The sequence below is a fragment of the Salmo salar genome, chromosome 22 (genome assembly GCF_965601325.2).
Source record: "Salmo salar chromosome 22, fSalSal1, whole genome shotgun sequence".
NCBI classification, from domain to species: domain Eukaryota; kingdom Metazoa; phylum Chordata; class Actinopteri; order Salmoniformes; family Salmonidae; genus Salmo; species Salmo salar.
The window spans coordinates 16,466,432-16,490,979 of NC_138312.1; the positions used below are offsets into that span (position 1 = coordinate 16,466,432).

The window sequence follows — 24,548 nt, forward strand, 5'->3', positions numbered from 1 at the left end:
TGTATTTAGTTACACTTTACATGGAGTTAACGCTTTACATTAACTTTCACTATACATGAAGTTGCTCCTATGCCAGTTTAGATACTGTATGCTGTAGTAAATATTCCAGTTGTGTTGGTTTTGTTTACAGTACTGACACTGTACTAACCTGATAATCAGGATCTGGTACTTCAGTACGTGTTGTTGAAATATGGAAAGTTCTAGGAAAAGCAGTGGGGCATGTTTCTATTTTAGACTTGAAGTTGTTTATTACATATTAGTATTTAGTATATTATACATCCCAGTGTGTAGTAGGTACATGTAGCCCTCAGCTTCACTAGCGCTTGCTGTTGTTGTTTAGTGTAAAAGTGTTACATGAAATATTCACAGTTTGTGTGTGTTTTTTGAGCTGTGTGTGTTTGTGAGCTGTGTGTGTGTGAGTGTGTGTGTGCCATTCAGACTTGGCTCTCTCTCCAGGCTATCGACAGTATTCCTGTCAAGTGAGGGAGGTGATGGGGGTGGGGGGGGGGGGTTGATCCTCTCCTCACTCTGTCACTTGAAATTAAGGGAGAGGGAGGCATAACTCTACATTTGACGTCGTCACTACGTAACCATTTTAGCCCGACTCAATCATTCTAAATGTCAGCAGCGACAGTTTTCCTGAAAAGTTGTTTTGTGTGCGTGTGCTCACGCGTGTGTGTGTTGTAAAGGAGGTGGGGAATAGAAATGAGTGGTGAAGTTCAACCCCTCTACACCAACTTCCCCCTATTTCCCTGGTGGTACATTTGAACCCCACGAAACACCCCTTAGGTATTAGACTGAAGACAGTTATTGACTTTGTGGTGCTGGTTTAACTTTTAATGATGTGAGAGCCTCCAGAGTCTTCCAAAACGACATTTTCAATTAATATATTAATGCATGCTTTGAAAAGACCCCCGTTTTCCTCACTTTTAAGGCTAGTGTTTTTTACCCTCTACCCCCTCTGCCATGTTTGTACTGAGCACCAGACTGTGTCTGAGGAGCCCTGGCGTTGGGAGGGAGCTTTCAGCAGCGTAGTGTGTCATGCTGGTAGAGTGCAGAGTGGCTGAAGGTGTCTGGCAGAGAAGGGCCGGTGGAGGTACACATTAGATGTGAGGAAAGTAAAGTCTAAACAGCCAGTGTGCACCGTAATGCTGTGCAGCTGCACCGGCCGGGCTGGGGCTGCATTTTGGGAGAGCTGGAGTGCGAGCTGATTAGGTTGACAGTTTGTAATCAAAGTTGATTTATTGTTCATTAGTAGTGCATTAGCCCTTTCAGGCAGGGCCGTTATTTGTCCAGTGGCCTGTCAAGGCGAGAGGCTGCCAGCACCTGTCATTTCTAAACCATGACATACTGTAGGCAACCAGATATTACCCTGTACCCAGAGAGGGGGGCACGGGGCCAGCGAGAGCCCACAGCGCTCTGGGATATCCTTTACAGGACTGGCCACTGCTTTGCAGTGTGAAGTGAGTGAGGGGGGAATAGTTTAGCGATGATATAGAAAACCACCAGCTGCTCTCTGCTGTTGCTGCTGACTCCTCGCTGGATTGAGGAACGTTTTGACTTGAAAAGAGCTTTTGTTCAGTTTCAAGGTGCATTACTGCTCAGCGCGCTTGTTCAAAGCGTGCCTCTATTTCAGATAGGCGGATGAAGTCAAGATGTTATGTATTTCATGGGTAGAGATAGTCAGTTAACAGTATGATTAAATGGTGTATAGACAGTGATGGGTGTCAAAAAAAAGTATAACGAGCCTATATTTGACAATTGTCCTGCACGACTAGAACGTATTATGTGATACTGTGTTGATTGCTGCTGGGCTCCTCAAAGAAAAAAATAAATGCTTTATTTGTCAAAGTAGGTGTGGAATAATTCAGTAGGCAGTACCCAGATATAAGCAGCGGCATACGTGTTGGATCTCTATCTCTGGAAGGCTTTCACACATACTGTAAGCCAGCTGCTGACTTCTCCCGTTTTATTATTATTAATTGGCCACATGGTTTTTCTGACTCACAAAAGATGACAACAACACAAGCCGGCGTAAAAAAGCAACACAATTTGTGGCCTCTTGTCTGCCGTCATGGAAACAAGGATTAGGCTTGCGTTGCCGGTGTGCAGAGTATGGAAACAATCTGCATGAGGACGTCAGGCATTGTCTTTGGGTACATTTTCATTTGAAGGGGATTTTAAAGGCTGTGATCTTAATTAAATCTCAACTGACTCAAATAATGCATCTGAAGGCACGCAGTGTTGCGTAACGGTGCTGAGCTGGTAAACCATAAATCACGCACACAGAGGGACGCGGGAAGAGAACCGAAGAGGGGGTTCTGGTGTTGGGTGGGGACGCACGCGCCAGGTCTACGACAAGGTGAATGGGATGGTGAATGGTGCTATTGTAGGCAGTAGAGTTGTCATCACATATTCTATTTTTGTAACGTGTTTCAAACTTGCCTGGTAAGGGAAATGTCAGAACGTGTGAGATGTTATCAGTGAAAATGGAAACTGGAACCCTCATTAAAAAAAAAAAAAGAATAATTTGTGTTATAAACTTTGCTGGATTTCAGTGTTTTACATTTTTTAAGAAGTCACTCACTTCAAAACATAACTTGCGTAATTGTACACAGGTGTAGTGTCATAATTTGTGTTATATCACATCATTTTAGTGCACATAATCTTTGTGCAATACAGATGTATCTCTATCAGTGAATACATTGGAACATAAATACACTGAAAGAAATCATCCTCTAATTAAGTAATATACTCTTACTACAGCCAACCACAGGAGATGGCCCCCAGTGATCATATTTAGCTGTGTGATGACTGTTTGAATAGCGGAGACGTTACTGTTCCTCTCAATTCCTGAGACAGTGTATAGTGTGTGTGTGTCAGGGTGGGGACCATGCCCTCTGCTCTGTGCTCAGCAGTGGGCACCTGCAGTGGAGGTCTCCCTGAGTGTGGGAAAGAGCCGACACCACGCAGCTCAGCTGTTATAGTTAGGGTAAGAGGCTCGCTCACTTCTCTGTGTAGTTTGTTTGTTTTACGGAACGCTGGCCAAGCTTTGCTGAAAACTTGTTTGTTTGTGGTTTAAAAGTTAATTAAAATGCAATCTTGAGTTTTGTTTTTACAGTTGCCGCGTATCGTTTCGATCCCCTCGCAGAATAGAAATAGCAAATGGGGAGAATATGTGACTGTGATTATCCTGTTTATCTGAACTGTAAACATTTTTTAAAGCAGCTTGAATTTGGATGACAGAGAAGAATTAGTTAGGGCTTAACTGAACCAGGATGAGTAGCTCTGTTGCCTTGGGTTCATCATCATGCATGTTGTAGTCTGGGACCTCATACATTGGTTATTGTTTAACAATAAACATTTTATTTTTATATATATATATATATATATATATATATACATATATATATATGAGAGAGAGAGAGATAATAGTAATACACACAAACAAAAATACACCAAAAATACAATGAAAGAAACAGATATTCTTTCATTGACCCTTTTTTCCCAGCAGAGAAAATGTGCTTGACACATTCTCCATACCGCTACCCACCTTCAATATTTCAATAAACCTAAACGAGTCATGAAAAAAATGTGTCATTCCGATCTTGTCGAGGGCTAATTATGTTCATGCATCACTTCAATGCAATGAAATCCTCATTTCGGAGACATTTTCATGCTCGAGATTATATGCTATTCAGGACGGAGCGCCGTTACTTTTACAATGTCTCAGGCCAAGGTAAACCAACAGCATCAAACAGGCTGGGTTCTATGATTTCTCAAGGGCTTGTTATTTTCTACTTCTACATTCTATTTGATGTCCTTACAAAACAAGATGACACCAGGGAGCAAGATATAAAAGTTAGATTTTTTTTTTCTTCTCCTTTTCATCTAACCTGTTCCTTCATGGCCAGTTTAATATCAGCCATGGTCTCATTGAAGTTGGCCCCTTTTTCCTCTTTCTATTCTCCTTAATTGCCCCTGTATCACCAGGAGGGGGAGGGAGGCTAGCCTTATGCCTGGATCTGCTTCTCTCTCTCTCTCTCTCTCTCTCTCTCTCTCTCTCTCTCTCTCTCTCTCTCTCTCTCTCTCTCTCTCTCTCTCTCTCACACCACACTTTGACCTTTGCCTTCTGGGGGGGAATGCTGGTTGGAGAGGGTCTTCATTAAGTGTGAATCAGTGAATGTCCGACGTCGTCAGATGTGTGGCCAATATTTCCTCATTAGAATATCATTTCCGTGCTTGTTCTCGATGGTGGCGCACAAAGCCCGAAGTTGGCTTAGTGTCTTTTGAAGGAGGCAGTCCTAACCAGAGCAGAGGCTCCCATCACTCTGTGCTGTGCCTTCCCTTCACTCTGAACACGCTCTTGCTCTGTTCTCCAGGCAGCGCGGCATCAGACGCTGACTGCTACGCTGACCTCGTCCCTTAGACAACTAAAACTGCATAGTTTCAGAAACATTTTTGTAAATAGATTATATTTTAGAAATGTGGCTAACCTGTTGTAAGTTACTGTCATGATAATAATGACAGAGAGTAAGGGATCGGTATTGCTGCTGTGTTTGCGTTGGACAGTGGCATATGTGACAATTTAAGCTGTCACAGTTTGCATCTTTGAAAGCAGGAAATAGAACTAAAAATAATTTGTTTTTTTTACCGGATTAAAAATAGCCTTAGTATTTTTTATAAATATCATTGTAGTTACATATTGTATAAAGTGATGCTCCAGAACTTTTGTAGAATTTCAGCCATTCAATGGAAAGGTGGTGCTCATGATTGGTCCCCGTGTACTATGCCTTTCAATTGCGTTCTGTGTCGTCTATTTCGTATGATATGTTACGTCCTGCCAATAAATCACATGTTTTTTGGAGGGGCAATTCATGTGATATGTTATGAATCCAATTTGTACAATATGTTATGCTAAAGATTCTGGACTGCATGTTTAACTATATGTGTGAGTTCACATGCTGTATGGACTTTAATTGCGCGTGTGCGTGCGTGCGTGTGTGCGTGCGTGCGTGCGTGCGTGCGTGCGTGCGTGTGTGTGTGTGTGTGTGTGTGTGTGTGTGTGTGTGTGTGTGTGTGTGTGTGTTGGCCAGCAGACCTGCACTGGTATATTGCCTACAGTCACTCTGCAGCTGTGTGAGAATGTTCCAGGCTTGAATGTTTATGTACGCGAGGCACCTGGAGAGCGCCACACCTTACTGAAATCCATAAACGTCATCTATTTCTGGCATGCCCAGAATGTCCTCTTTTTCACACCCGCATATTGGTGTACAAGTAGCTGCTCAAAGAAACTCTCCTATAAACTCTCCTGTCCTCTTTGAATTAACCAGACCGACAGAGAATTGTCCCTCAGACTCTCTTTATATGTACATATATTTCTTTGAATCATCTGGGGTCCTGATGTTAACCAGAGATAAGGGAGTGTGCCATATGGAGAGTGTTCTAAATGGAGACTGGCGTCCCGTGTTTGCGTTAAATAGGCATGATACACCAGCCAGGGCCATATTTTTCACTTAAAGTGCTCCCTCCCACCCTTCTCCTCAATAGCTGCCTGTCTTAGGCAGATTTTCACTCGTTCAACACAGGATTAAATGGTAGTAGTTACAATGATCAATAGGTTAAGAACCGTACAATCCCTCTCGCTGCTAATGACCTCAGTAGTAATGGGTAATAAAATGTTAGCTGTAATAGCCTCTTGCCGGGGCTCTGCCTGCCGTCTATGGGTGTCTAGCAGTAGTTACAGTGAACCAGACCCCGCGATAATGACAGGGAGAGGTGTGGAGCTTCCTGAACCAGACCCCGTGATCATGACAGGGAGAGGTGTGGAGCTTCCTGAACCAGACCCCGCGATAATGACAGGGAGAGGTGTGGAGCTTCCTGAACCAGACCCCGCGATCATGACAGGGAGAGGTGTGGAGCTTCCTGAACCAGACCCCGCGATCATGACAGGGAGAGGTGTGGAGCTTCCTGAACCAGACCCCGCGATCATGACAGGGAGAGAGGTGTGGAGCTTCCTGAACCAGACCCCGCGATCATGACAGGGAGAGGTGTGGAGCTTCCTGAACCAGACCCCGCGATCATGACAGGGAGAGGTGTGGAGCTTCCTGAACCAGAGGATGTGTTGCTCAAGGTGTCATTTTTTGGGGGGGGGGAATATGAAATTAATTAAATGAAATTCCAATGCAATTTGTAATGGAATTGTCAGTTAAGTGTGAAAGTGTTTAAAATATTGTGTTAATTCTATTTCTCTGCACTGGATCTCTACGTTAGACTCTATAAAACATGTACTATTGAAGATGCATAATAAAAACGGTTAAATACATGTGAAAATAACCCTGGCTGCGTTTACTGCCCGTAAAGTAGAGCATGTCAAATCTAAAGTAGATCGTTTCCCTCATGTAATTTAATATAAAACATCAAAGAAGAGCCATTATTATTTATCCTTGGTGTGTGAGGTAATTGTCAGTGGTGCTGAGGCTCTTTTTTTTAATTTTTTACGGCAGGTCTATATCTATCGCATCACGTAGAGAGCTCATACTGTAGCGAGACACGCTGCCTGGTTGACCTTCAAAATAGTTCATCAAAATTAGTGATGCTGAGAAAAAAAGGACATCAGTGTATAATGACTGTGAAATTAGGAACGGGAGCCTTGGCTATGCAAATGACAGGACAAGCCATATGAAAAAGTCAAGCTGAACTGCATATTAAGACGTAATACGGGAGGAATTAATATTGCATTTTCATCCTCTCACCGCTTCGCATTGAAAATGAGAAATGTTAAGTGCATTGGGTCTTGGGTGGAGCAAAACCTCCGCGAGTTTCCCCTACAGGAGGACAAAACGACTCTAATCGCGTAACGCAGCGCGGAGCACCTCTCAATGAAGTTTACTGAGAGCGTCAGCGCCACAGTGTCCTGTTTAACACTATTGCCCTTTCCAGCGCCGTGGGAGTACAAGCTGCTCATTATGACCCGTTTTGGTTTTGTTTTATGTTCCAATGTGGAAAAGGAATAAGGTGATATGCATGCAGGTGTCAGAGAACACCCCACCTGCTAGATAGATTCTAAACAGCTACATTACATTCAGAGATGCATGAAAAATTCAAAGGGCCGTCATTAGCAATGAGGACGCGGTACAATTTGGGTAACCTTGGCGAAGACAGACTGTCACCCCTAATGTCCGCTCTATCAGCCGGGCGACATTAGCCTCAGAGACGCAGAGCACAGTTTTACCACACAATCACACGCACACACACACACACACACCGCGCGGCATGTTAACAGTTGCAAATGTGAGACGCTATTAAATATATCTCGGTAGCTGTTTGTCACTAAAATGTCAGCGAAAGGGGCTTTTAATGGTATCGCACATCATAGCAATGAGTGGCAGCATCCAGACACTCTGGGAAGTCACAATGCCACCGGAGCAATTAAGGCAGCCTGACAACTGTGGGGCTCACTCATTGTCATAACAAATCACTTGTTTTGAAGAGTCATCCACTCACACCTTTTTGTTGGAGTTAGTTAAGGGCCCGTGTCAGAGTGAGCCCTCCTCGAGGCATGGCGCCAGCTTTTTTATTTGTACGTTAAATAAATTGCTGTTGACAATATTCTAATGAAATGCTCTCATATGTACAAAAGATATGTATTGTAGCCTACAGTGGGGGGGGGGGGGGGGGGGGGGGGGGGATTGGGGGGGGCGCGGCGCGGCGCTATCTTTGCATGTTCTGCTGTTTGCAGATCACCCCAAATGATCAGCTTGAGAAAGCATCAAAACAGAAGCAATCAACCGTTGGACAGCCGTGTGCTAGGTGTGTGTTTCTGGAGAGGGCTGTGGTGCTCAAGGTCAGAGCCTGTAGTAGATTCTCCACAGGCTTTACTGCAGGCCTGGCTGTCACGTGTCATTACAGCTCAGGGGGTGTAGCATCTCTAGCTGTGATGACACTCCTGGTGATTTATCCAGTACAGACCAGAGGGGTTGAGTGGCTTGGCCATCCTTAGCTGTCTCTTTTGAGTAGCTGTTGCAGTGTGTCTAGCCCCTGACAATTAGTCTGGTTGACCTGCTGTAGTCTTTACCATCTCCGCTTGTTGTCCTGTTGTCCCTAGTTACCATAGCCACAAAGTCAAAATGGCTAGATCATAAAAATTCTAACATTTAATTTACGTTTGTGCTTAGGCATAAGGTTAGCAGTATTTAAGAATAGAAATTGTAGCAATAGGTGGGGTTTAGACATCATTTTGACTTTGTGGCTGTGTTAACTAGTGACATGCTTGTCCTCCAGTTCCCTTTCTTTGCTGTGGTCATCTAATCCTATAAAGCATGTGTCCTGGCCATGTCTTTTGCTGTACCACTGTCTCTCTCATAGACCAGGTTAGTGACTGATCTGTCCTCTGTGCATCTCTTCTAGGTTCCAGTCTCAGTGGCTATGATGACACCCCAGGTAATAACTCCCCAGCGGATGCAGCAGATCCTCCAGCAGCAGGTGCTGAGCCCTCAGCAGCTCCAGGTGCTCCTGCAACAGCAGCAGGCCCTCATGTTACAACAGGTGAACGCATAGGACACACACACACACAGTACATAGAACACATCAACATCCCCACACCAACTACCATAGAAAAGGGAAAGATCGACAGGGCACTAGCATTCCCTCTGAACATGAGACTGTACCAAATAGAGAACAGCCAGAGTGTTGAAAGTATCCCACGGCCCACTGCTGAGTTTAGCAGTGGGCCTGATGGATTGATTGCTTGGTGAACTCTCACTCAGACGTAGCTCCCATGTCTTTTTCAGCAGCAACTCCAAGAGTTCTACAAGAAGCAGCAGGAACAGCTCCACCTCCAGCTCCTCCAGCAGCAGCATGCGGGCACGCAGAGTAAAGAGGTAGGCTCACTACGCTGACGTCATCACCATCAGCACCACCGCCTTACTCAACTCACATGGTGCCCCGGCAGTAAGAGTCTCAGAAAAGCGCAGAGCATGGAAGGCATTTGTTCTCTCCCTCTCGCCATCTGTTCAGAGGCTGTGGTTTTTAAGAAGAAGAAGAAATACTGCAAAATAATCACTCATGCTTCTGATTAGCATGTCAGGCTCTCTGGGTCAAATCCAGTAATAACTTTATAAACCAAGTATAGTGATGATTCCTCTCCTTCCAGGGACTGGGGCTCGTACTGCTGCTCAGGCAGTGAAAGTAATGTTTGTGCAGTTTTTTTCTTTTCTTCTTTTCTCTCGAGTAAACAAGTGTCCTACAACAAAGTGTGCCCTTCATTTGAGCCCCCTTGTAGCCAATAATCAAAAGGAAGGGGAAAAGAAAGGGCCTATAAATCGGAAAAGCTTCCTTGGTAATTAGCATGGAAACAGCGATTGGAGCGAATGCGTGTAGTTGTGAGATATCAGTGCAGGGAACCGCTCCCAGCCTTGTTGCCCGCGCTCTCTTTTTTTTCCCCTGGCTCATCAGCGGTGGCTCAATGCGTGTTAATGACTCGCGGATACAGGCATCACTCTGGACAAAGGAATGATTATTGTGCGGTCAAAAGAAATTCAAAGACAATCAAGGAATTCTCTCCCTTTCCCCTTCTGAGAGCCACGTTTGGGGAGGGTGAAGAAAAAGGATCTAAATTAAGCCAAATGTTAAAAACACACGCACGCTCGCGCACAAACGTGAATGAACAAACACACACGCTCACACACACACACACACACACACACACACTGTCTGAGGTACCGACTTCAAAGTCCCAGCTCTCTAATTAATGAACTGCAGGCTTCAGTTTGGACAAGTTGTGGTGTGATGCTCCCATAAATCAACGTGACAGCAGAGCTCCTCAGATAGGGCCTGTCACCAAGTCGCATCTGATGTACACATGACTTGAACTGGGCGGGTGGAGGGGGGGGGGGTGCTAGTCAGAAGGAGGTGTAATTGATCGGCTGAACGGAGTCAAAAAAAACAAAAAAAAACTTTTGAAGCGTGTTATGTATGATCACAGGAAATGGATGCAGCCTCGAGAGGCTCTCCTTCTGCTCTCCGATGTGCTCCACCCCCCCCCCCCTCCAATCGCATTTCTAGCTGCTGCAGCCATCAAAACACAGAATAAGAATTGCGCCGCGACTCCCCCGTGGCTAGCAGACAATAACCCCCTGTTGTTGCTTTGTGCCTCTTTTATTTTAAAGACATCAAAATTTAGTTTTTCAAAGATCTTTAACTTTATATTTGAAGCTTGACAATAAAGGGCTGCCACTGCCACTCTGTATCAATTGTCAGGGCCTGTATTTTTCTCTCCCTCGTGCCACTTCTTGTTAACCTCTTATTTGGTCTATTGAGCCGGGGGGTTTTAATGTGTCTGCACGCTGGGAGAGCACAGGAGCTGCTGTCAGCTGATGAGACCACAAGAAAGAAATCTGATGGGGCGCGAGTTAAATTCATTTAATTTCTCCCATTTTTAAAAGCCACCCTATATTTATTTAGGGCACTGATGAAAGACATTGTTCTCTGTGAACTCCCGCCCCCGTAGTACCATTAGCATCTTTGTCTTATGCTGTCAGACAGACGGGAGCTACAGTACAGAGAAGAGTCCTATTGAAGACACGAGAAACTTCTTACACTGTAGTGAAAAAGGAACACCCATAAAAATTAAAAAGGGAAGATGGGAAGAATCACACGCCAGCTGAATCACTCATTAATTACACTGAAACCTCAGTGAGCTCTTCATCAAATATGCTCCGTATAGTTTAGAACATAAACCATAGAAATAGGTGTTCATGAATACACCCTCTCACCGAGCCCATGCTTAAATGCTAGTCCATGAATATGACACGACATAATCCTGATCAGACTAACGTAATGAGAAGGCCTCTCCACGTCAGACCAGTGTAGTGTACAGTACTGTGTGTGTTCAGGCCTTTATTTTTACTGAGCTGTGGAGCAGAGGCTGGGCGTGGGGAGACGAGGGGAGGGGAAAGGAAGCCCGGTAGACCTTTGACAGGCAGACCGGGACGGGAGGGGGGGGCATTTTATCAGGCTATTTCAGCGGTTTCTGAGTCGCAGGCCGGTGACCTGACGGCAGCGTTGCACCGAGGCCTTTTTTTGTATGCACTCAATTGTGAGACGTAAACAAAGTGGTGTATCCTGTGTTTGGTAACAGGGTGTGGTGCACAGCTTGGCAGCCCGGGTTGCTTTTAATGCCCCCCACTCCCCTTGACAATTGGCCTTGTATACTCATATACAGCCTAATATCCTGCCCTCTCCCAGGCTTATTTGGTTTGGCTGTCCTTATCTGTCCGAGAAAAAATAACAAGGTGAGCTTTGTCTTGATTGATCGTTATCTCCAGTTGTTGTTTAAGGAATAATGATCCATATTTCGATGGTGAAGCTGAGCCTGGGGTTAATGGTAGGGTTAAATGTCCAGTCTCTCCCCTCCTCTGTTATCTAAACATCTCCCCATTTGTTTTGATTCAAAGAAGATTAGGGATATTAGATCATTTCCTTCTATTTATTGTTCTACACCACACTATACCACATCTCTCTTTCTCTCTCTCTCACTCTCGCTCTCTCTCTCTCTCTACTCCCTCCCTTTACACCTTTCACTTTCTAGACCGAGGAAAAATAGTCTCTGACTTTCCCAGAATGTTATATGTAGTCATAGTCCTAAAAGATGAACAAAGATGTTCTTCACTCGCTCTATGATTCAAATCAACTTCCTGCACTGGGAGGGAAGAAACCCCTCCTCAAGCTCAGTGCCGCGCCTGAGAGAGTTGTGAGACTAGCCGGTGTGGCTATTAAACACTTTGATTTAGTCACACGTTGTTTGCTGAATTATGAATGGGTGTAATTAAAATCCTGTGGCTCTTATTATGAATGATTAACTATGTTGTTTCATTGTTTGTCATTTGCCTCCTGACTCCTCGTTAATTAAAAGGGAGAGGGATGCATACTGTACCTGTCTTAAGTGTGCACAGACAAACCTACATAGTGTGTTGAATGTGTGAGTGTGTATGTGGTGTGGTTCGATTGGGAGTGTGTGCGTGTGTGTGTGTGTGTTTGAGAGAAGGTGTGTGTTTTCGTGTGAGCAAACATACTGTATCCTGTTTGAGAGAACATAACGTGTGCAAAAGCACACAAGTGTTTAGGCATACCGGATGCCCTATATGATCAGCATGTGTTTGTCCACTGGATCATATGCCTACCCTATATTTGAACACGCACTAGAATTTGCATGCTTCTGTGTTCAATCAATATGTACAGTCCAAAACCGTATGAATATAATGTACTTTTTGTTTGCTCTGGGGCATGCATGTCCTGTTTGTGTGTTTGCTCATGGTGTGTCTCTGTGTGTGTGTGTGTGTGTGTGTGTGTGTGTGTGTGTGTGTGTGTGTGTGTGTGTGTGTGTGTGTGTGTGTGTGTGTGTGTGTGTGTATTCCTCAGCAGCAGCAGCAGGCCCAGCGATTGGCCTTCCAGCAGCAGCTCATGCAGGTCCAACAGCTCCAGCAGCAGCACCTGCTTAACCTCCAGAGACAAGGCCTGCTTACCATCCAGCCTGGACAGACCACCTTGCCCCTGCACTCGCTCACTCAGGGTCAGTGTTCTACTCTACTGTACTGTACAGCACACCTCCACACAGGGGACTACACCTGCCCCAGCGCATTCCCCCCCACAAACACACAAACGCTAAAATACCCTAGACGCACTCTACTCCAACGAAATATCATACTAAATCTGCCTTGACTACAGTATCAAATCAAACTTTATTTGTCACATGCGCCGAATACAACAAGTGTAGACCTTACCGTGAAATGCATACTTACAAGCCCTTAACCAACAGTGCAGTTCAAGAAGTAAAAAAATATATTTACTATTAAATATGAACTAAAGTAAAAATAAAATAATAATAATTAAAAGTAACACAATAAAATAACAATAACAAGGCTATATACAGGGGGTACCGGTACCGAGTCAATGTGCGGGGGTACAGGTTAGTTGAGGTAATTTGTACATGTAGGTAGGGGTAAAGTGACTATGCATAGATAATAAACAGCGAGTAGCAGCAGTGTACAAACAAATGTAGGGGGGGGGGTCAATGTAATAGTCCGGTGGCCATTTGATTAATTTCTCACCAGTCTTATGGTTTGGGGGTAGAAGCTGATTAACTATGTTGAAAAAACAACTCTCAGTATACAACTCTCGTTACAAGTGTTTCCCACCTCCCCCCCCTTGTGTTCCTCCCGTGTGACTATCATGGTGTATAGGTTCCCCCTCTCCTTCAGCCTGTCTCTTGACTCTCCATTCATACCTTTCTCTTAGAATGGCATCATCATACTGGGTGTTGACCTAGTGGAACCATTGTTACTAAACTGCCACCGAACCTCTTATTGTGAAATCTCCCATAAGGGTATGGTGGTGTGAGTCAATACTTGTTGTTAAGCCAGGAAGTTTATTTCTTAATTTGTTTATTCATATTTTCTTAAGGAGCAGCCCTATGACAAAGACTCATTCATAGCGTTTTGGAACATGACATAGACTATTCATTCCACACTAAGACAAACAGTTTTGAAATAACAAGATAAGGCCATAAAATGGGAAGGGTGGGGGGAGCTTAGGTAATAAGCAAACCAAATCAGGGTTTGTTCAGTCATGTTATTGTTTGGACTGTATGGAATCACTCATCCACTGGCAGATGATTGCCATAGGCACAGGCGGGGACCACCAATGTGCTCTTAGCGTACGTTTATGAATGACCTCGTGTCGGATATCTGGCAAACACACGCCCTGTGAGTAAAGTCTTGCCCTGACGATATGGCAGCTTGCTGTTCTTTATGGAATTGCGCAACAGTTACTGGACATCCTGTTGACTCTTTGCTTATGCGTAGTGTCATCAAATACCTCTAAGGCCGTCTCAAACAGGATACAGTAACCATACACTCTTTGTTTGTTCAGCCTATTTCGTCAGATGACAGTTTCAGATACAAATACGGTATCGTTTCTCTTTGTTATTATTTATACAAACTGAAATGAGGAATTGAACCTTACCGCACAGTTGGTTCGTTTCAGTATTTTACTGAGTGGAACTTGGTTAGGCTGCCCTTGGAAACCACTGGTGGTTAACTCTATGGAAGACAGCTGTTGAAACACTTAACGTCTTGTTGAGTTTCCCTTCCTATTCTACGTAAGTTCTGCTTGAATGTTTGAAGTTATTGATGACCTTTCTCTTTTTCACGTCAATAAACTCTTTCACGCATCAGTAGCCAAGACCTACGGAGCTGAGATCTAATCTACAATATTCAGCAAGTAGTTAGCATCGCTGCAACACTAATGATGAGTTTTGCGACCAAGGTGATAATGCGTTCGGATCGAGGCGATGAGTTAGGATGACTTTTATACACTGAGGCCATGATCAGACAGATCAGCCTTACTTGATTCAAAATTAAGATATCAAAATCAAATGATTTGAAAAATTCTATCTCTCATGACATCATAATTGTATTGTGCTCTCACATATGTGTTCATGGTGATCTGAGATTATACACTTCACAAAAAGCATTTGAACAGCCCTGTAAGCGTGTAATTTATACTTTGAAAAAATGTACCATGTATAACATGGTTTGTTTTATTTGTGTTGTTTTGTCTGATCCTTACTGGAATTGTTGATTGAGACAGTATAAAACATTTTCATTACAAATTGACATGAAGAATTACATTGAGTTATCATTTAATACCAAACTGTGAAGGAAGTAAATGAGTCGAAGCTTGAAGAGTGCTATTTGGATGACAATCAGTTGTTCTCTATATCTGAACCTTCATTTGTTTCTCTCGCGGTAAATTCTTTTGACATTAATGTTCAAAGTCTTGGAAGCGGTCAGACAGTATCTGTTATAAATTACAATAATGTGTTTGGGGAGGATATAACTCCCATAAATATACATTTGATCCAGCGCTGGCCTCCCCTCCTTCCCCCAAAAGCCTCTCCTCTTGACCTGTGGAGCACGAGTGAGACGGCAATGTTCGCTCCGCTCTGTTCTCCCAGGTGCAGCTACCAGGTGTGTGTGTGTGCGTGTGTGCGCGTGTATCGCTGCTTGCCCCTCTCTGCGCCTGCCCTGATTGGCTAAAGTGTATTCTGAGGCCCTGTGGCCTCCCAGGCGGCGATGTAACAGACTGAACTCTCATCACTGGAGAACATCAGTTAAGTTGTCCAAGAGAGGGCAATGGGACAGTGACAGGACAAATTTGTCGGTAATATGAAAGCAAAGAATGTGGCGAAGCATGAAGCTGCTCTTAGTGCAGCAGCGGCACATCAGGGACAGCGGTAGGTAATACGCTCCCCCAGTCAGTGATTGATTTGGCCAGCAGCGCGACACTGGTAATAGTTCCTACAGCATTAGGAGGTAACATATTTTAGGCCTAAGGGGTGCATATCACTAGGCCAGTGATTACAGGAACATAAACAGGGGTGCACCAGAGGTCTCCGCCTGATGGAGCAATAAACTAATAGCGGTGTCACCGTCCCCCCATGGTATTGGCTCTGTGTGGAAAGCAATAGCAGAGTTGAAAGAGCCCAGAGGATAGGGGCTATTTTTTATTCTGTGGATGATGGCCTGCAACTGATGTCATTATGAACGTTAAATCAACTTTCTGCTTGCTTGAACATGGTCACCTGGGTACGGAGGTACAAGGACAGGAAAAGGTTGAAGAGCTCGGCCTGTCTGGATGCCAGAGCTACCTGCAGAGGTAAAATTGAGTTGCCAGGCCGGTGATCAATCAAGTGTCCCAACAACATACATTTTTTAAAGTGCTTGTCTGTATTTCCAACCTATAATGAGTGGAATAGCATTGTTGAAAAATGGAGGATAAACCAATCCTGCATTTTTAAAATGGACGGACTGGGGATACAAAAAAGGATTTAGAGATCAGTGTTCCTATGTCTACCATAGAAATCAGATGCTGCCTTCTCAGGAAAAATAGAATGCCGTTTGTCCAAACATAGAATACAATACTGTTTGAGATTTTCATAGCATTACATTTTATTGTCATTTATGGTGTCATCATGAACAACCCTCGGTTTCAAGAGATGCAATGAGGACAAGGTAGTTTAATAACAGAAGGACATGGGACCAGGGGATAGCGAGGGAGAGAAATAAGGGGGTACGTTAGGAAGGAGACAGCTTGGTCCCAGTCCGTTACCCCTCTCATCAGAGGAGTCTATGGGACCTGTTTCATCTGAGTAAACAGTGGTGTCGGGGTCACCAGGACTGGCTGGTAATTGAGGGATAGTGGGCCACCCTGTCAGCCACACAGGCTAAAAATACATCACCCACTGTCACTGGGCACCAAGTGGGGGGAAAATGATTGTTCCCACTGTTGAAGCACAGGACACTCACTCCACCAGTGACCTTCCCCATCCAGACAAATCATCATCATGGAAAACTTTCCCTTCAAGGATCATTCCCACCATCAAAACAACAATGAGACCTTAATAAGACAAGTGAGAAGCAACAACCGTCGGATTAGCATGCTTTTGTGCAAACAGGAACATTTGGCATGTTTTGTCTGTCAGGGCTGTGTCCTTTGATTAAGGTACATCAAAGAATAAGAGAGAGAAAGAGAGAGTGAGTGAGACAGAGTGAGTGAGAGAGAGAGAATACAGGCCAGGCAGAATATAGGAGAGCGTGTTAAAATATCAGAATGAGGAAGACACTCTTTGGAACGTGGAAAGGTTATTGATTTGTCCTGCAATCATTTCCTGCTCTTTGATATGCAAACGATCTAGTGTGAATTTACAGCAATCCTATCAGACTCATTTCACAGTTCTTAGCCCCTGCGTCTCTCCAGAGTCCTTCGCCTCATTAGGCCAATGTTCTCCATTACGAGCATAATTAAAATCTTCAGTAGCTTATCAAATTAAAAATATTTTTGCTGATCGTATTGAGATCTTCACTTCACAGTTATTTTCCACAACAGGAATAAATTAAGACTAAGCATTTTGTATTACGATCTGGCGCTTGAAAGGGCCACTTCTGGTATCTATAGAGGGAGTGATTAAAAAGGGGGGAAATCCGGAGAATATAAACCCATCCGAGATAAGCATGTGCAAATCATCTTTCATTTGCCATTGCTCATTTTGAGAATGGATTTAATTAATTGTAATGTTAAACGAGTGGTCTTGAACATCCAGTTGAATTCACAGCATATCCAAAGGGTATTTCAGTATGTTTTAAACATGTGAATCATTTAAGGACAGATCTGAATACCCAATACAAATTTGCACACATTCCCATAGTGGATCTTTCAATATGCTATAAAAAAAAAATATGAGTTAACCAAATACATTTTGGAATGACAATACAAATGGCTAGAGAACATACCCTCAAGGGGGGGATTTTTGTTATTTTTCTTCTTATCAGCTTTTGCCTCATTTATGTCAACTGAAAGCAGGCTTCTCCGGCACAGTGGTAACAGACACTGTACATACGGACACATACACATATACATTGTGTGAGAACAATGGCTGGGTTCTCTTAGAGATGTTGTACAGACACAGCATTATCCTTCCTCCTCCCCAATCTGAGGGTGTCAGGATCGCTGTCAGTCAGCAGAGGAGACAACATGCTCTCTCAGTGTATGTGTTCCAACACACGAAAATGTCTCGTCTTCAAGGGATTTTTTTCCTTTTCTTTCTAAGGCTGCTGTGTGAGATGCAGTGTGCTTGACTTGTTAAACGAGGTTTAAGTCTTCTGTGTCAGTTGGAGGCGGTGCTGAGCTTTAAGTATTTTGCACATTAATGCGCTTTTGAGGATATTACCCCAGGGTCCTGTTTCTGTAGAAGGTGGGGTGGCATGGGCTGTTTTGGTTGTAACGTTGCTATTGTAAACTTTTTGTGTGTGTTCTGCCTCTCCTCTTGTTGGGGAAATGATGGTGATTATTCAGATTTCATGCCTTGTCTGGATGTTAATTATTTACTGTGGGCATGAAATGCGTGTGAATGCCAGGGATTTGTGTATACGAACACGCTTCAGATCACAGGGAGAGAGGCAGGGGGAGCAAGCGCTCTCAGTGTATTACCCTGTAGTGGAATATTTTTTAATTAATACTTGGCTTTGTTTACAGACCCTTTGATTTAATTATGTGATGAAGAGAGTTGGATTAGCTGCTAATTGATTTAGTTATCCAATTTGTTTGTTTCAGGCATGATTCCAGCGGAGCTTCAGCAGCTGTGGAAGGAGGTGACGAACGTGAAGGAAGAGAACAGCAGCAGCAACAATAGCCACCGTGGCCTGGACCTGTCCTCGCCACAACCCCCCAAGAACCCCCTCCTCAACCAACACGCCTCCACCAACGGACAGTACATGAGCCACTCTCTGAAGAGAGAAGGGTGAGTCTCTCTCTCTCTCTCTCTCTCTCTCTCTCTCTCTCTCTCTCTCTCTCTCTCTCTCTCTCTCTCTCTCTCTCTCCTCTCTCTCTCTCTCTCTCTCTCTCTCTCTCTCTCGCTGGCTGGCTGGCTGGCTGGCGGGCTTGCTTCCTCTTCCATCCGAGCTAACAGCTTCCGTGGAACATGCTGGGCACAATAGCATTTATTTCCAGGGAATGGGTTGTGACTGAATGTGTTGCTTATGAAGTTGAGCTCATTGATTTATCATTAAATATACCACAGATTATGATATTCTCAACAATCTGACCTCTTTTTCTAAACTGGGGTACAACTAGGCATACATATGTCCTTTCTACTTTATGAAAAAAAATCTAACTGGAACTCATTATGTGTGACATTCTCTTTACTGTCATCTTTGACTAAAGAAAACAGGAGGCCTACATAGTCCCCATTTAAGAACTGCAATTCCTTGAAGGGGCCTAAGTTGATGGACATGTTCCCATAGGGCTTTGCCTACAGATGAATATTAATTTATAGTTTGTAAGTACCTTCCTATTTTCATTAAGACGCGGGCTTGTTCTGTGTTTCGGAATCCAGTTGGGGATTGCAATGAAACACCTGGGAGCGAGGGAATGATTTCGAGTTTAGATTGCAGTAATGAAAATGGGATCAGCACACTATTAATTAGAGGGTCAAGGGTGCTGTTATTTCAGTTGCACTTAGGAAACTGCAGCTGTGACTTGCAGGGCTCCGTTTGGTTAAATAAAATTCAAATTACCAACGTCCTCTCAACAACAGAAAAACACACACCCAGCAACCTTTGCTTTCCCTCCGGATTGTGACGTTTCTGACAATATGTGAAAACATATTGCAATTTCCCAACACAATACAAGAGACAACTAGCCTTCTATAGGTGTGGCGTTCAGAGCATATTGAAGCCGAGCAATTCACACTGATGTACTGTATTCTTTAGTTAAATAATCATTATCATCATGTACATTACATAACTAAATAAAAAACACATTCTAACTTTAATTGGAATATGTGTCAAACAGAGACCGTTTATTATTACATGATGTACAAAATACACTATCAATATTTGAAAACGGTGTTGATCTGATGTAAGATCGACGTCAGGCAAACCCTCTTTTCGTTGGTGACTTGACAGGATATTTGTAGGTTTCCCTGAGCCTCTGTGTCTTTAAGGAAGGAATTAATTTGGCATCCAACACGTTGACTTGTTTTCTTGCACTGAGGCGCTGATCTCTGAATTGCTGGTGAGGAGCCTCCAGGCGCCATGAGCTCACTGCACAACATCTGACTTGTTTCACTGATCAAAACCTATGTGTCATTATGAAAGCAATGCAGATGAAAACACGTTTAGCACTCTAAACCATCTGGCCTTGGGAGATGGAGAGGGGTTCAAACACAGACAGGCAGATAGATAGTCCTCTACGGTAGTAGTGGGGAGATACAGGCCTGCATGGAGAACCTGGCTGAGTAACTGACTATCTTACTCAGCCATAGCTTAACTTGGAATGCCTTATTTGGAAAGGACATAAATGCTCTATGTTTTACTGGTTACGCGATACTAGTTCATCACATGCGTTTGTTTCAATATAATGTGAGACATTTTAGGTCAAGTGGCGTGACGTCAGTGTTTTGACACTGCTTTTGTACGTTTTGACTATGAGGTCTCACAGAATGTCCACATTTCACTGAGACATTACATGAAAAAAAACGATAGATCCACCTTTATCCTTTTCACACACTGTCCCAGCCACGTACAACACAGCACAACACAGCACAACACAGCACAACACAACACAACACAGCAAGCCCCAGACACCTCTCCTAGCTCAGGGCAGACAGTATCCTGGTGCATTCAATCTGCTCAATTAGTCAGTCTGAGCTCTAGCCTCTGTGGCTGAAGATTAATCAGAGGGGAGGATATTGACACCCTCGCTTCATCACCTGCTTCAGATATGACCAAACAACAAGTCCCAGCTGAAACATTGGAGAAGACGTGCATGAGAGGCTGCCTCCGATGCCTTGCGCTCCCTGTCAGAGATTAAAGAAGACGTCAACAGCAGTTTAACACACGCTCCAGTGAAGAAGGCAGTCTGGGGTTGAATATTCACAGAGTATCTTAGATCTGTCAGAATCCCAAGCAGGTGATTTCTCAGCCGTCTCTCTGTTCTGTGCTGTGGAGGGCAACACAACGTTTCCAAACGCGGTTTTCAAATATAGATGACTGATATAAATGAGAATAAAAAAAAAAAATCCCTATTAAACACTGTATGATGCCAATTTAGATTCATATAACCAATAATCCTTGCCTGTGTTCATTTTCACGTGCTTAAATCATACAACTATCAAGAGCCTTATTCATCTCTTTTGATGATGCAGACTCCATTCTAATCAGAATCCTTGGGAAAAAAAATAAAACATCTGAAATATTATTAGGCATGATTATTCCATACAAAGCTATAAGAGACGTCTGTGTTATAATCCAGGGATTTGAATAATCAGGTTTTAGATAATGACCTGGACTGGGTGTAAATAGAGAGCATCCACTCATCCTCCCAGTGCTGAACGTAATGAACTTTTAATTGATGTGGTTTTGCAAGTCTTTTTGTCATGCAACAGAAACAAGCCACTCTGATGGACCTATTTTCCCGGCCGGGCTCAGATTAGTTTACAGCAAGCCCTAAGTACCATGTAGTTAGTTTCATGTGTCATATAAAATCTTCCCAGGCACAGCGACGCCTGCAACTAAAACCTTAAGTGCATCCACAGGCATCATTCACAGGTCTTTTAACTTCCGTCTTAAGGAAGGAGGAGAAATTCAATCACTGCAGAGACGAGACGTTGTTCCCACTTTTATCAGCCTCCAAGAGCCCTGACTCGTAGCAGGACAGACAGGGATCCGGACTGAATACGCCCCAACATGGTGAAGGCCCTGTCAGTTAGTCATACTGGTCCGAGCTTTGGGATGTGAGGAGAGAAATACCCCTGTGAGCCAGGTCTCTTTGTTCAATGATTTGCTTATTTAAATGCAATGTATCCTATCTGTACCTGACATCAATTCCCCATTCCTTTTACTGCACTCACTTTGTGCAAGAGAGAGAGAGAGATGGAGAGAGAGCGAGAGAGATGTGGAGAAAGAGAGAGAGAGATGTGGAGAAAGAGAGAGAGAGATGTGGAGAAAGAGAGAGCGAGGGAGAGCATCCTCCTTACAAAGCATTTGGCCCACTTACTTCCCAGCAACCATCAGTAACCACAGCTCAGGGACTTCAGCTCAGCAATCTGTTAAGGAGATAAATAATCTGATTTGGCACGACACTCCCCTCTCTCGCCTTTAATTTGTCTTACACCCGGAAAATGATAATTAAATCATTTAGGGGTAAACCCTTGAGTGGCAGGAGATATGAGAGAGTAGAGTTGGGGCAGTCATCGATACTCACTCTGAGAGATGATAGACCTTATTGTGACTGGCTGTACAGACAGACCACATCCAGACTCTGACCCAGCTTGGTAGACACATCAATCCTCTTTCTGTTTGGTAGCAATAGACTGACTGCCCCAGTGTACTGTATGACCTTGTTGATGACCTAATGCACCTTACTCAGAAATAGACTGATTGTGTACGGTGTGCTCTGCTTGTGTTTTTGCCTGCAGTATGGTAGGCCTATGTGTTGGTGTTTACAAAGTGCAACACCTGGAAGATTTGGCCACATTCTGTCTAGGTGGAGGAGCTTTTTGTTCCTATTCTATGCAGGAAGCAGATGACACGGTTTCCCTCATTGCTGTTACAAGATCATTAGAGTTCTCTTCCCCCAGGCAGCAAGGCAGCCTGACAATAATAGCATCCTAACAGACCTGCCCAGGGTGCGAGTCACATTTAACTCCACCACAGGATCAGAGAGAGAGAGAGAGAGAGAGATGAGGAGCTGTTTATTCTCGTGTAGTACCGAATGAGCTCACAATAGGGAGAAACCCCACAGAATCCCACAAACTTCAACTATTACACTAATGTAGCTCATTTGGTGTAAATTCTCTCATTTACCACTGTTTAGTCATTTGCCGTTTAAAAGGGCACTTCTGCCGCCAGCTCCTTCCAAGCTCTGTGCTCACCGACTCCCAGCACCCATTCCACAATTCAATATCTTATTAATACACAATTAACCAACGTGCCTCCTCCGAAAGAATTAAAAAAGGATCTCTTTAAATAAAAAATCAGCGCTACTTTCAACAGTCCACACATTTCCTTGTTAAAAAGTCATTATAATAGATCTTCTACCATCTATTTATTAGCTGTATCAAAACAGAGGTCTTAATGCGTATGCATAATTCATAATTGATTTATTTTTTTACATTTTATATGTCTGACTTTTGAGGGGAGAAAACTGTTAACCACATTCATGAATGCTTCACTGCTCCCTAATTGTAATGCAATTATCACATGTTCTGAACAATGTGAACTCTTAAGCAAGTAATTATAATGCAAGAAAAACCTGTGACGACCCTTAAAATTTCCTTCTTGTGGTACAGCTTTACCAACATCTATACAAATGTGATTTTAATCTGAACAACGGCGTAGTTTAATCCTGCAAAATTGGCACACACCCCGATTTTATATTTTATATATATTTAATGAAAGATTGTTTCTATAGTTGTATGTGTTAGGATTGGTTAAATTGTGCAGAGGGCTTTTCAGCAGTCATCCTTAGGAGAGCAAATTTTCACACCGAACATATCCATATGAATCAGACAATAGTGGTTAGACTGAATGCCTAACGACAGTACTGTGGGGATTTGGACCTAATGAATCTTCCCTTGTCCTCTCTCCCTTCTCAGCTCCTGCAGAATGGGTCATTACGTAAGCAGCAGTGGTGTGCTAGACTAGAGAGCCACTAGCAGCACAGGTGGTAGCGATATAGGACAGTCCCCAAGACTCTTGTAGCTGACACTTGTACAGTGCCTGTGTCCATATGGCAGACTGTCTTGTTTGCTAACACACACCGTCTACACGCGCAGGCCTCTGCGTTGTACTGTTTCTGGTTATACTCTGTGTTTCCACTTGACTTGCCATATGGAAGATGTTGTGTAGTTTGTTTTTCGGGACGATCCTGGTATTTACAGCAGATGTTGTGAAGCCGTAAGCCTCTCCTCAGCTGTGCAAGTGTTTGGTCCCTTCTGACATCGGTTGGTCCGTCCGTCGATCGGTAAATCATTTGCTAGCAGACGGGGGTGTTTGGTGTTTACTGTTTGTGCACGACAGGAGGCTGGCAGATGGATTTTTGTTGTGGGACTGGCCAGCCCGTTCCTCCAGGTGGGTTCTGGGATGGCGCTTAGCGGTCAGGGTGTCTCAGGGAACCCCTGGCTGCCTGGATCAAAGTGGGCTGCTACTCGGATCACTGACACTAAATAGTGACATATTGTGTCCCTCTCACAAGGGCTGCCCCTACGAGGGCCGCAACCTCCAGCCGGAGAGGAAGCATAGATCACAAGGCTCACACTGCCCACAGTTCAAAGGTCAACACAAAGACAGGCTTTTGTGTTGAGACACCACAAGGGGAATTCTCTCCAAACCCATCAGCATCCTCCACTTCAAATGGTGTAGTTCTGTATCATCAGCCATTAAGACATCCTCCACACAGGCATTAATGCAAGTCTGGCTTTCTCTTCCAGATCAACGGTAGACGACCATCACCACTCTCACCACAGTCACCCGCTCTATGGGCACGGGGTGTGCAAGTGGCCAGGATGCGAGGCGGTATTTGAGGACTTCCAGTCATTCCTAAAGTAAGTTTAGGCTGCATCTCACTGCAGTACATTATGTAAAGTGCCATCAAAAGTTTGGACACACCTACAGTACTCATTCCAGGGTTTTTTCTTTCTTTTTACAATTTCTACATTGTGGAATAGTAGTGAAGACATCAAAACTTTTAAATAACATATATGGAATCATGTATTAACGACAAAAATATAAAACAAAGCAAAATATATGTTATATTTGAGATTCTTCAAAGTAGCCACCCTTTGCCTTGATGACAGCTTTGCACACTCTTGGTATTCTCTCAACCAGCTTCATGAGGTAGTCACCTGGAATACATTTCAATTAACAGGTGTGCGTGGTAAGAGTGCATTTGTGTAGTTAATGGTCTCATTTGAGTCAATCAGTTGTGTT

The 24,548-nt window shown here is 43.8% G+C and overlaps 1 protein-coding gene across 15 annotated transcripts in view; it reads left to right on the forward strand.

The window, feature by feature from the left end:
- The window catches only part of LOC106582854 (forkhead box protein P1-B), a 140,372-nt gene that overhangs the window by 92,395 nt on the left and 23,429 nt on the right, over nucleotides 1–24,548 (forward strand). For 5 of the 15 annotated variants that reach the window (XM_014166390.3, XM_014166391.3, XM_045705055.2 and 2 more), the window contains 5 exons: nucleotides 8,410–8,547; nucleotides 8,793–8,882; nucleotides 12,421–12,571; nucleotides 18,172–18,358; nucleotides 24,050–24,163. In XM_014166390.3, the coding sequence (XP_014021865.1) occupies nucleotides 8,410–8,547; nucleotides 8,793–8,882; nucleotides 12,421–12,571; nucleotides 18,172–18,358; nucleotides 24,050–24,163 (680 nt within the window). Of the gene's footprint in view, nucleotides 1–1,905; nucleotides 2,363–8,409; nucleotides 8,548–8,792; nucleotides 8,883–12,420; nucleotides 12,572–18,171; nucleotides 18,359–24,049; nucleotides 24,164–24,548 lie in introns of those variants that run through there. The other 10 variants (XM_014166397.3, XM_014166387.3, XM_045705057.2 and 7 more) reach the window with 5 other exon arrangements.